Below are 12213 nucleotides of genomic sequence, written 5' to 3'. Positions count from 1 at the left end.
AATCTGATCTGTTTCTCTACGAATATGGTGTGGCTCTTTGGATTTTGTTTGTTGTTTGTTTTTAGAGTCCACATATAAGTGAGATCATACAGGATTTGTCTTTCTCTGTCTAACCTACTTCACTTACCATAATGACTTCAAGGTCCATCCATGTTATCACGAATGGTAGGATTCTGGCATTTTTAATGGCTGAATAATATTGTGTTGTGTATATATATATCACAACTTCTTAATCTGTTCATCTATTGATGGACACTTAGGTGGTTTCCATGTCTTGGCTATTGTAAATAATGCTACAATGAACATTGGGGTGCAGATCTTTCTGAGTGTGTGTTTTCATTTCCTTTCGATACATTCCCAAAGGTGGAATTGCTGGATTATATGGTAGTTCCATTTTTAATTTTTTGAGGAATTGAAGTGCCTTTTAAAAATTCAGGTTCCTGGGTTCCGTCTCATTCTTCAGAGATTCATAGGTTTGGGGTGTGGCCCAGGAAGCTGAGTTTAACAAGTACTCTGGAAGATTCTGAAGCAAGTGTCTATAGGGTGCACTGCTTTGAGCAAAGTCATATGGGAAGTGAATTCCCTTCTTAGAGTGATTTCCCACTTTTCTCCTTTTGTCTGTTTGCATAAACCGATTCTAATGTCCTGCTCTTAAATTTCACTCTTGCCTAGACTGACACTTCATTTCATCCTACACTAAGAAAACAAAATCGGGGCGCCTGGGTGGCGCAGTCGGTTAAGCGGCCGACTTCAGCCAGGTCACGATCTCGCGGTCCGGGAGTTCGAGCCCCGCGTCAGGCTCTGGGCTGATGGCTCGGAGCCTGGAGCCTGTTTCCGATTCTGTGTCTCCCTCTCTCTCTGCCCCTCCCCCGTTCATGCTCTGTCTCTCTCTGTCCCAAAAATAAATAAACGTTGAAAAAAAAAATTAAAAAAAAAAAAAAGAAAACAAAATCATTAAATAGGAATTCCCTTATTTGCCAATCATCTGTCTCCATCTTAGCTCAGATTCTTTCCCCTGCTTAAAACCTGCCAAGGGTTTCCAATCACATTAGAACAAATCCATGCTCTTTAACCTTGACTGTAGATCTGTCTGTCTCTGAAATCCTCTGTTCTTCTCCCTCACTCCCTCTGTTCCAGCCACACTGGCCCTCTTTTTGTTCCTTGAACACAGTCACGTTTGTTTAGCTTTGGCACTAGGGGCTCCCTCCGTTGAAATGCTCATCCTACATATCATCCCTTGCCTGTCTCTTCGACATTCAAGTCTCTGCTCCACTGTCACCCTTCTCTGACTCTCATCGGAAGTAGTCTGTACCCCAGGTCACGCTCTATCACACAACCGTGTTCTATTTTCCACAGAGCACCTATCTCTCATCCTATGAAAACTTCTTATTTATTTTTTCACTGGCTTGTTTGTTCTCTCGTTGAAATACAAGTTCCATGAAAACAAGGTCTTTATCTGTCTTACTGCCTGATGAATCCCTCACACTAGCACATAACAAGGAGTTCAGTAAGAACGTTCTTTTTCCTCCTGTAACAATGGAAAAAGTATCCTTTCTCTTGACTGGAGTCCACTCCTCCTTCAGAATTACGGTGTGCAAGGACTTGACTTCTGCGTATACCCCATCTCGTATCACCTATTTGTATCTCCCTGTTGGATCATCCCCACCAGCAGTTAAACATGCTGGGACATTCTTTTTTTTTTTTTTTTTAATTTTTTTTTTTCAACGTTTATTTATTTTTGGGACAGAGAGAGACAGAGCATGAACGGGGGAGGGGCAGAGAGAGAGGGAGACACAGAATCGGAAACAGGCTCCAGGCTCGGAGCCATCAGCCCAGAGCCTGACGCGGGGCTCGAACTCACGGACCGCGAGATCGTGACCTGGCTGAAGTCGGAGGCTTAACCGACTGCGCCACCCAGGCGCCCCTGGGACATTCTTGACTGAGGTCGTCAGGAGACTTCTTATGGCCTAGTGAAACTCCATTTTCCCAGCCCTCTTCTCATCCTTCTCAGCAAAACTTCTCATGGACTACTTGCTCACTTCTCTTTGTCTCCTTCACCCACTCCAGACAGGCTCCTTCTCCCACATTCTCCTGAAGCTACTCTCTCTAAGGTTACCACTGACCTTCATGCTGACGCATCCAATGGCCATTTTTTCTATCCTCCTCTGTCTCAGTCTTTCAGCAAAAGCTGACTCTTTCTTCTCTCTTGAAACAGTTTTCATTCTCCTCTTCCAAAACAGGGCACTCTTATCAAGTTTTTTTTTTTTCTGTACCTCTCTGGTTGCTCTGGGTCTGTTTTGCCCTATCTCTAAATATTATAGGGTTTGGGGGCTCAGCCCTGAGCCTCCTGTTTTTCTCCGTTCCTTTTTCCTAAGAGGTCGCATCCAGTCTCATGGCTTTAAATACTATTTATATGTTCATGGCTCATTTCCTATCTGTAGTTTTGAACTCTCTCCTGAATAGAAAGTTTGTATAGCCGACTTCCCTCCTGCGTCTCCATATGGGTTCCCAGTAAATGTGTTAAATATACCAAGACTAACATAAAACCAACTGCACACACTCCACAACACACACACACTGGAGCTTTCCCATCTTAGTTCATGGTCTTACCATCAACCAAGTAGCTCAAGTCACTACAAGTAGCCTAGAAGACATTACTGAATCCTGCCATTTCCTTACCCCCACATCTAATGCAACGAGAAGTTTTTGTTCTAAATTCTACTTATAAAATATATTCCAAACTTATCCTCACTTGCCAGGCTATTGTTTTTAAAAGGTAATTCGGGTCATGTGACTCTCCTGCTTGCACTCTCTGGTAGCTTCCACTTAGGAGAGCATCCACACTTCTTACTATGGCCTAAGAAGCCTAATATGAACCCACCCCCCCCGCCCCGCACCGCTGAACTTTCTAACTTGATCTCCTACCACTCTGTTGTGATCACTACATTAGAGCCACACTTGCCTTCCGTCTATCCCTAAAGTATAACAAATCCATCCCTGCTCTTAGACCTCTGCCTAAAATGCTTTTACTCCATGCTTTACCTGACTGGTTCCTTCTCCAGTCACAACTCAAATGCCTCCTCTTCAAAGGCCTTCCTAAACCATCATAAGCCGATGGTCGAATGCCTCTCCGTCCCCTCCTCCTTCTGGCACGTTACATTGTGACACATCGCCCCATTTATTTCCTTTACATACCGTTTATTTACTGGTAGTACCTGTCTGTCTGTCTCCCTCTATTGGAGTATGAGTTCGGTGAGCGTGGGAACCTTGTTTGTAATGTTCACTAGAGTGTCTCCTGTGTTTGGGACAGTACCTTGGTTAATATGCATAACTGCCATTCAAAAATGATCAGGGGCGCCTGGGTGGCTCAGTCAGTTAAGTGTCTGACTCTTGGTTTTGACTCAGAACATGATCTCACACTTCGTGAGTTCGAGCCCCACATTAGGCCCCAGGCTGTCAGCATGGATTCTCTCGCTCTCTCTCTCTGTCCCTCCCCAGCATGTACACAGCTGTGCGCGTTCTCTCGCTCAAAATAAAAAAGAAAACATTTAAAAAAAGGAAAAACGAAACCAAAAATGATGAGTCAGGAAACCCATTGTTAAAGCGTTTGGTTATAATAATTCTCGTTCTCAATAATAATTTTTCCTATCTGCCTTCTGACCTAATTTTCCATTTTATTTTTATTATCTTATATATGTGTTCTTCATTCATTTCGAACGGATTTCTAAGCAATTCTAGGTAAGGCCCCTTGGACCCAAGTAAAGAGTTAAATGTATCCCTGCTCTCCAGGAACTGCTTTGCCTCTTTAGTTTTTAACACCTTTTGAAGAATGCATATGTCGGTGTCTTAACCACTATCCTCTGTTTTATTATTTATTTTATTTTTTTAACATTTTATTTATTTTTGAGACAGAGAGAGACAAAGCATGAACCGGGGAGGGTCAGAGAGAGAGGGAGACACAGAATCCGAAACAGGCTCTAGGCTCTGAGCGGTCAGCACAGAGCCCGACGCGGGGCTCGAACTCACGGACAGTGAGATTGTGACCTGAGCCGAAGTCGGACGCTTAACCGACTGAGCCACCCAGGCGCCCCAACTCTGTTTTAGATCCAGTCGCGATCTACTCTGATTTTTTTTTCCTCCTGATAATAGAAAGATGTAGGGGCGCCTGGGTGGCGCAGTCGGTTAAGCGTCCGACTTCAGCCAGGTCACGATCTCGCGGTCTGGGAGTTCGAGCCCCGCGTCAGGCTCTGGGCTGATGGCTCAGAGCCTGGAGCCTGTTTCTGATTCTGTGTCTCCCTCTCTCTCTGCCCCTCCCCCATTCATGCTCTGTCTCTCTCTGTCCCAAAAATAAATAAACGTTGAAAAAAAAAATTAAAAAAAAAAAAAAAAAAAAAAGATGTAAAGAGGGTACAGTGACCCTGAAGAAAAGTCTTCTCAATGGCTCATGGACTAACCTTTTTTTTCTGAGATGGCAGAGACCATGATTGAGGGAAATTCTTTCCGTGACCTAGATTTTTGGCAATTCGTTAAAAATAACTCTTGTCCCCCAAAAGAGACGGGGTCCTCGAGTCTTCTTAACGGGGATAAGGTTTTATCATTATTTCCCATCCAGAAAGTATGACCCTTCTCTCCTTTCGCCCCAGAAGATCATGTTATAAAGTATTCTGCTCTTCCTGCTTTTAGGTCTCAGTTCCATCTTAGGCCATGTCATTGCTACTGATTATTACAACTTTAAATTGGCTTTCCGGTTTGTAGAGCATTATTTGGGACTGCCCCTATTCACATTATGTATTTAGAGATTAAATCACTTGCTTAGGATGACTTGGTACAAGAAATACCAGGATCGTGAAGATGGTGTTCGTTGAGGTCAAACCTTTACTTTCCCTACAGAGTCTTGCTGTTTTGCACAGGTATGCATTTGGAGATATTTGTGGGGGTTAATGAAGAAAAACAAAGGAGTTGAGAGAACTAGAAGAAGACCTACAGTGATCTGGGTCCTAACAGTGATGGCTGTTCTTAGACCCTGTCTATGACTTCTCCAACAGAAGTGTCTGGCTACGGAAAGGCCGAGTCTGGCTACAACCTTGGGAGCTCTACGTTTGCCTTTGTGTCATTTCGTTCATGTTTGTTCTTGGACTTTCACCTGTATCTGTGTCAAACTTCTTTGAAAAAGAAAGATTTATAAATGCGATATTCAGATACTCTGCCATTCTGACATCGAAACTTGAGCTCTCTTTCATACCTAGAAAAATGACTTTTCCAGGTACATCCTCAAGTATATGGGTGTTACAGTTTCTCACCCATCACCTATGATGATATTTGTTTCATTAAACATCATCATCATCATACTATTTTAAATCACAGGGAACTATTTCAAAATGACTAGTTCCTTTTATCTAGTACCCATCAGAATTATATACTGTGGTCTCTTAAGAGGCCTATTACACTATTAGGTTAATGGAATAAAGTAATGAAGAATTAATAAATGTATTTTCGTCTTGCTAAGACCTAAAGGTTTAATGATTAACAGAGTAATGTTAATTCATTAAAGTAATTTTAGAAGCTCATACATGTGCTGAGCTTACAAGGTCTCTGATGCACTTTTGTTCCCTGTGCTATCCCAGAAAAGCTTTGATTTATAAGGCTTAGTTTTTTTAATGAGTCTTTAAGATGAAACAACTCCAAGGTCCTTAGGGAATTTCGTAAAAATTTATTTTCTTGAGCTCTTCCTCTTAGTCCATCCTAGAAAGTCTTTGAACTTCTGAGCTTATATCTCTGTATATTCACCCATATGTTCTTTGTCCCAGAAAATGTTGCCCTGTTTTAGGATTACTTTCTAAAGATCAAAATTGTCAGGATGATCGGTGACAAAAAAGCAACGGAGTAGCAGTGTCAGCCTTTCCTAGTTTTGATATTCCTGTGGTCTTTGTCTCTAGGTCAGTGTAAGTTCCTGCCAAGGTATCATTTTGCTAAGCCTAAAATTCAGAGTGATCAGTCTGAGTTTGCTGTTGGGACATCTTGGGAATATGAATGCCTTCCTGGGTATATCAAGATGTCATTCCTTATCACCTGCCTAAAAACCTCCAAGTGGTCAGATCCTCAGCGATTGTGTCAACGTGAGTAATCTGTAATAGAAGCATCTTTGGGTCTATCTGTACCTCTGTGAGATAGCCTATTATTTTCAAGGTGAAAGACCAAAAATTACTAAATGATTTGAAATGAAGGGTGCTCCTGGGTTCTCCATGTTTCTTTTACTCCCAAGAATAATATTGGGTATTGGGGTTAAATCATCACAGCTGGCCAGCCCTGTTTATCCTGTAATCTCCACAGCTTTGTTCTACAGTCTCTATACTGTGTTAAATGAGCTTAAGAGTTAGTATACAAGGAACACGTGTGTGTCACCTCATTCTTGTCCCATTCAATCCAAGAAATATTTTTTAGTAACCATTAGGTGTGAAGCATTAGGCTGGATGATGGGGCTGGGAATACACATAAAAATTAGCTAGTCTTTGCCTTTGAGGAGCTCCTATACTAGCTGTAAAGACTGACTTTTAAATAAATGCTGTACTATTATGTAATTTATTTATAGGTATAAAGCTCTGCAGGGAAGTAAATAATACTGTCTTGGAGAATTAGGCAAAAGTAGGCATTATAGGCAGAGGAAATAGCATATTCGAAAGCATAGAGCTATAAAAGAACAGGACATCTTTGGAAAATAGAAAAATTCAATGTGGCTGGAGTATAAGGTACATAGTGGGGAATAATAGTTAATTAAGTGTATTGAAGCTTAATTTTGATGGGCCATGCATTTTTCCCCAATAAACAGTGGTAAGTCATTGTAAGTTTTTCAGTGTGGGGAGGGGCATGGCCATATTTGTGCTTCCGAAAGATAGTGTGTGCTGTGCTATAGAAGATGTATTAAACCAATGGAGACCAAAGATAGAAAGGTAAATTTTGGTACTCAATGATCCAATGAGCGATTACAGCAATGACTACATAGTTGGTTTGGAGAGAGATTTCTGGAATCCAGTCGCTAAAATTTGGTAACCAATTGAGTGAAGAGCAGTAGGTGGAGGATGAGTTACAGAAAGGAAATGATGTCTATGAGGTTTTTTTAAGCCACAGACTTGGTAGATGATGCCATCAACTGACAGGATATAAAAAAGGGGAAATACAGATTATAAATTATGGTTGACCACAAATAATGTTTGCATCCATGCTCAGAAATAGAGAGTGCATGCTTCAAACAGATAGTGTTCTGAAGTTGACTGACCCTTTGGAGGATACAAGTTTTGTAGATATCAAAACTGTCTTTGAATTAATTTAAGTAGGCTAGTTGGCAAGTCCAGTCAGGTTGGTATCTAATATGAAACACAGAACATCCCCCAAATCCCAGTCCCAAATTTTGTTTTGTTTTCCATTATAGGTAAATCATGTGGGAGTCCTGGAGAACTCCTCCATGGCTCTGTCCTCATACCCACGGGTGTCCTGTTTGGGTCAACAATTACATATTCTTGTGATAAAGGGTGAGTTGGCAGGAGACATCTCCAGAATACATGGGTATTAGAACAATGGTTTCAACCATAAAACATCAGTTTTCCAAAAGAGATCCAAGTAATTGCCACTTACCCTTAAACATAGATAAGCAAAAAAGAGAACTACCACCCTGATCTGCTCCAGAGACAACACTTCAAGAATACCCACGAGAAGAGAAAGAAATTTGGGCTACTCTTCTTCTAATTTTACATCTCCAGCATTACTGACCAGGAGCCAAATGTCATTTGGCTTCGGATTGTTGAATTTTTTGTATGAGTCCTTAGTTTATCACCATTACTTGTCTTACATGATGATCTATTCTTTGCCATTATTTCAGTAGAGGAAGAACTAAGCTTTCCTAAAATGTACATCTAGCTGGGAGATGATCACTCATCTGTTTGTCTTTAGATATCGACTCATTGGTGATTCATCTGCTACATGTATTATCTCAGACAATATTGTAACCTGGGATAAGGACATGCCTTTTTGTGAATGTGAGTAAAATGATCCCGTTGTCATACCCTTTGCAATTCCTCTTGTCCCCTTCTAGAGGGAAATTGGGCATCTACACATCAAAACAAGTACCCAGGAGAGTTACACTTGGTTTGGGTAGCTCTGGGTACAGAGCTGTGGTTTATCTTCTTCCATGTCTCCCAGTCTCCCCACACTTTCCTTTGATTACTGTTCTTAGAGGATAAGTTATTTCATAGTGAATAAGTGCTTGAATCTAAAATACACTATGAGATTACACACTGCCATCTTTATTCTATGCAGAGTGTCGGCCATCCTAGGTATTTCCCAGAATAGTTTATCTGTACTTTGCAGTAGAAGGGGCGACTGGTGACCAGATCACAGTTTTTTTTAAGTTTTCTTCAGGCCAGTTCCATGAATCTTCCTACCTTGCTACTTCCTATTTAGAACCATCTATGAGATGAGGATGTAGAGTTTCAACAATCTGGGTTAATTGTTGGCTGAATTGAAGTGTGGTTTGCAAGAGTGAAGACAAGATTCCAAGAAGGTATAACATTTAAATGCCTTCTCTTTTTTCCCACCTACCCCCCAAAAGCTATTCCTTGTGCACCACCCCCAGCCATCTCCAATGGGGATTTTTACAGCAGCAGTAGAGAGAACTTTTACTATGGAATGGTGGTGACTTATAAGTGCCACGTTGGACAGAATGGAAAAAAGTTGTTTGACCTCGTGGGTGAGAAGTCCATATATTGTACCAGCAAAGACAATCGAGTTGGCATCTGGAGTGGCCCTCCCCCTCAGTGTATTACTTTAGTCAATTGCCCAATTCCAGAAGTCGAAAACGGAATTATAGAATCTGGATTTGGACGTTCATTTTATTTAAATGATACTGTGATGTTTAGGTGTAAGCCTGGCTTTACCATGAAAGGCAGCAACATAGTATGGTGCCAAGCAAACAGCAAATGGAATCCTCCACTGCCAAAGTGCTTTAAGGGTGAGTTGGGCTGAAACTCTGGGGATCTAGAAACAAAATGAAACTTTTAGAGAAACAGATACATGGTACCTGTGGAAAAAAGAAGGGGAAAGATAGTATATGTAGTTCGGTATCTTGGTTAAAGAATTTGAAGGTATACTTTCAAAGCAATATCTAAATGTTGAAGAAGTAGGAAATTTACTATATTATTGGACAGTACTAGATGTCCATTAGTGTAGAGCAAATTAGAAGACACTTTGAAAAGCGAAGAAAAGCAGAGCCAATGATCAGAGATTCTTTTTCCAGGACATAGGCGATTAGATTTTATTTAAATGAGGATAAAATAAACTCTGAATCCTATTGGCCATGCCAATAGAGGAAATTGACTGATGTCAATTTAATCGAATCAAATCAGAATCTGATTTTAATCAAATCATAATTTGATTAAAAATACTGTAGACATTATATATGCTCCTGTTGAGAATGTGGCCTTTATGGAATAAGGCTAGAATTAAGATTGAGTCACTTCCCCATTCTGCCTTTCTCCCTTACTCTTATTAAGAAATGTCTGACTTACTAAAAACATGACAATATTGGGAGCCCCTCCCACAAGGCTCAGGAACTTCATCAACCTGGTTTGGGGACGGCAGGAAGAAAGAAGTAGATTTTGGTAATAAAAATGTATTATAATAGTTAGGTTCCCTTGGCTACAATATTAGTGAGAGAATATCTGAGACCTTTTTAGTGAAATGAAATGGAAAATGATGAGTGGGTGTAATGTTTTCCAGCATAGATCAAGATAGGGAAAGCAGATAGTTTCATGGTTCATCATATCTAAAGAAGTAATGCATGTTAGTTCCACGCCACCTCCACCCCACCCAAAGGAGTCTCTGCCTTCCGCTTAGGAGAGTTGACATGGCCACCTTCATCCCACCCCTACACACCTCAAGTTGGCTTAGGTTGTAGAGGAGAAAGTTCTTATTTCAGGAATAAAAGACCTCTGGTCCTGTTCTTTTCTCAGGGTGTCTACCACCTCCACCTATCAACCATGGTAGTTATAACATCTTGGATAAGGAATTCTTTCCAATTGGACAGGAAGTGTCCTACAGCTGTGACCCCGGCTACACCCTCATTGGAACTAACCCTATTCAGTGTACATCCTTGGGAACCTGGAGCCATACAGCCCCTGAATGTGAAGGTGCCTAAATCTCTATTCCATCTTCAGGAAACTCAATTGTTTCCTACTCTTCAGGTGCCAGCCTTGTCTCTTTTTTCCTAGCAAAATCATGTGATGCCATTCCAAACCAACTTCTCAATGGCCGTGTGGTGGTCCCCCCTAATCTCAAGCTTGGGGCAGAGGTTTCGTTTGCTTGTGATAAGGGGTGAGTGTGAGGTGAGAGGGCCTGAATTGAGACATATAATATATAGCTAAGCATTGCAAAGATTAATCTGTAAAGATGGTTAAAAATTTTTTGCTCTTTCTGATTTTTTTCTCTTATTTTCTTTACCTTATATGACTCATAATTCCATTGTTAAGCAAATCCTGTTGATTTTCTCCAACTGTATATATTGTGCATAGCCAGAGAGAGCTAGAAATTGTCCTTTAACCATTTGAAAAAGCAAAATTTAGGGTCAGAAATTAAGGCTTCTATTATGGAGAGTAATGGGGGTTCACTAAGAGGGGTTCTTTGGAATGATCTTGGGGAACAAGGTCTTTGACGTTTTCTTCACGAAGAACTGAGGTTTTTTCCTTCTAAATGGTAAAGAGAATCTTGACATTTGGATGCCAAGGAGGAAATGGAGAATACAAAAACAGAATATGATTGTTAGGAATTTTTTTTCCCTCTGTGTTTTTACCTGGTCTGAAGTCATCACATAGCTGAGCTGATTCACAAACTTGGACTTTTTCCTTAAGTCAGAAATGATTTTAAAAATAGAGGCCATTAATACCACATACTTGAGGGAAGTGATTAATTCCATGCAGCCGAGAACTGATTTGTTCTGGTGATGATTTGCTACCCCTTATTGTTTAAGGTACCGATTAAATGGCCAATCTTCTAGTCAGTGTGTCTCAGAAGGAACGAGAGTACTCTGGAATAATAAGTTTCCTGTCTGTGAACGTGAGTAGAAAACAAAAATCATCAAGTATGGATCTTACCCCTTGATTTTTGGTGTATTCCCATGCATTTATCAATCATAACATCTTCTTCGTATGTGTGCTTTGAATGTATGTATGCCAGTCTTCTCTATGTTCTAGGAGGCAGACCAAAGCCAAATTTATTTGACTACCTATTGTATTAGGTATTCTATATGTATAAAGACAAATGCTTTGAAAGTTCCCCCTGTTGAAACTGAGTAGCACTGATGTGTTGAAATGGGTTGGCTCTGTCTTCTGTTGCCAGTTCCTCTCTACTGATGAGCAACTCTTGGGAGCTAAATGGAAATGAGCCATAAGTTGTGGGAATTGGCCATTTTCCCTTCATTCTGAGTCTCATTCAGGAAAGGTGTGCATATATCAACACAGCTGTAAACCATTAATACCCTTCTTGTGCATTAGGACAAGTAAATAAAGGATGTGAGGTCATTATTCAAAACCTCTGATCACTTTCTGTGGCTTTTTTAAAGGCGTCCAGCATCAAAGGATAACAAATAATCTGTGGTGAGGCCGCAGTACCTTCACTAGCAAAACAGAATGTGTTCTCACCACTTGTGGCCCCAGTTGTGTGTTTGAAACAGACATTGAATTATTAGTATGTTCCAGGTATTGTGCTTGCCATTTTTAGGTACTCTTAGCTCACTGGATGCTTCTTGTAACCTTATGAAGTAGCTTGAATTCTACTATAGACTAAGAAATTGAGGGTTAGAGAGGTTAAGACTTGCCTAAGGTCACACAGCTATTGATGACAGTGGGGGTTTGAAACCAGGTCTGTTGAGCCCAAATTTCATTAGTGCATGGTGCCTCCCCATATGTGATTAACATGTGACTAAGATTATTTTCGTGTGCTGTTTGCCTTTTATTTCACTACTAAGATTGATGAGATCCACAACTAGTCAATACATTCTGTTTCATTGTTACTGTTTGGTCGGGATGGTATTTATAGACCAGTTGATTTGTTTGCTGCAGATTGGGAGAAAGGTAAGAACTTACGAGGTTGGGGATAAGCACAGACTATGAGTAAGAAACAGATTACACAAATATCTGTTTCTGAAAAAAAAATGACATGACCTGTATT

The 12213-nt window shown here is 40.7% G+C and overlaps 1 protein-coding gene across 9 annotated transcripts in view; it reads left to right on the top strand.

The window, feature by feature from the left end:
• The window catches only part of CR2 (complement C3d receptor 2), a 34647-nt gene that overhangs the window by 2679 nt on the left and 19755 nt on the right, over window positions 1-12213 (top strand). For 4 of the 9 annotated variants that reach the window (XM_030301870.1, XM_030301871.1, XM_030301869.1 and 1 more), the window contains exons 2-8: window positions 5937-6116; window positions 7427-7526; window positions 7945-8030; window positions 8603-9001; window positions 10002-10178; window positions 10260-10362; window positions 11015-11100. The exons of 1 other annotated variant lie outside the window; for it this stretch is intronic. In XM_030301870.1, the coding sequence (XP_030157730.1) occupies window positions 5937-6116; window positions 7427-7526; window positions 7945-8030; window positions 8603-9001; window positions 10002-10178; window positions 10260-10362; window positions 11015-11100 (1131 nt within the window). Of the gene's footprint in view, window positions 1-5936; window positions 6117-7426; window positions 7527-7943; window positions 8031-8454; window positions 9002-10001; window positions 10179-10259; window positions 10363-11014; window positions 11101-12213 lie in introns of those variants that run through there. 4 more of the 9 variants (XM_030301874.1, XM_030301877.1, XM_030301875.1 and 1 more) reach the window with 4 other exon arrangements.

The sequence above is a fragment of the Lynx canadensis genome, chromosome F1 (assembly GCF_007474595.2).
Source record: "Lynx canadensis isolate LIC74 chromosome F1, mLynCan4.pri.v2, whole genome shotgun sequence".
Taxonomy (NCBI): domain Eukaryota; kingdom Metazoa; phylum Chordata; class Mammalia; order Carnivora; family Felidae; genus Lynx; species Lynx canadensis.
Note: the sequence above shows the minus strand (reverse complement) of the source record. Positions and strands in the feature narration are given on the sequence as shown.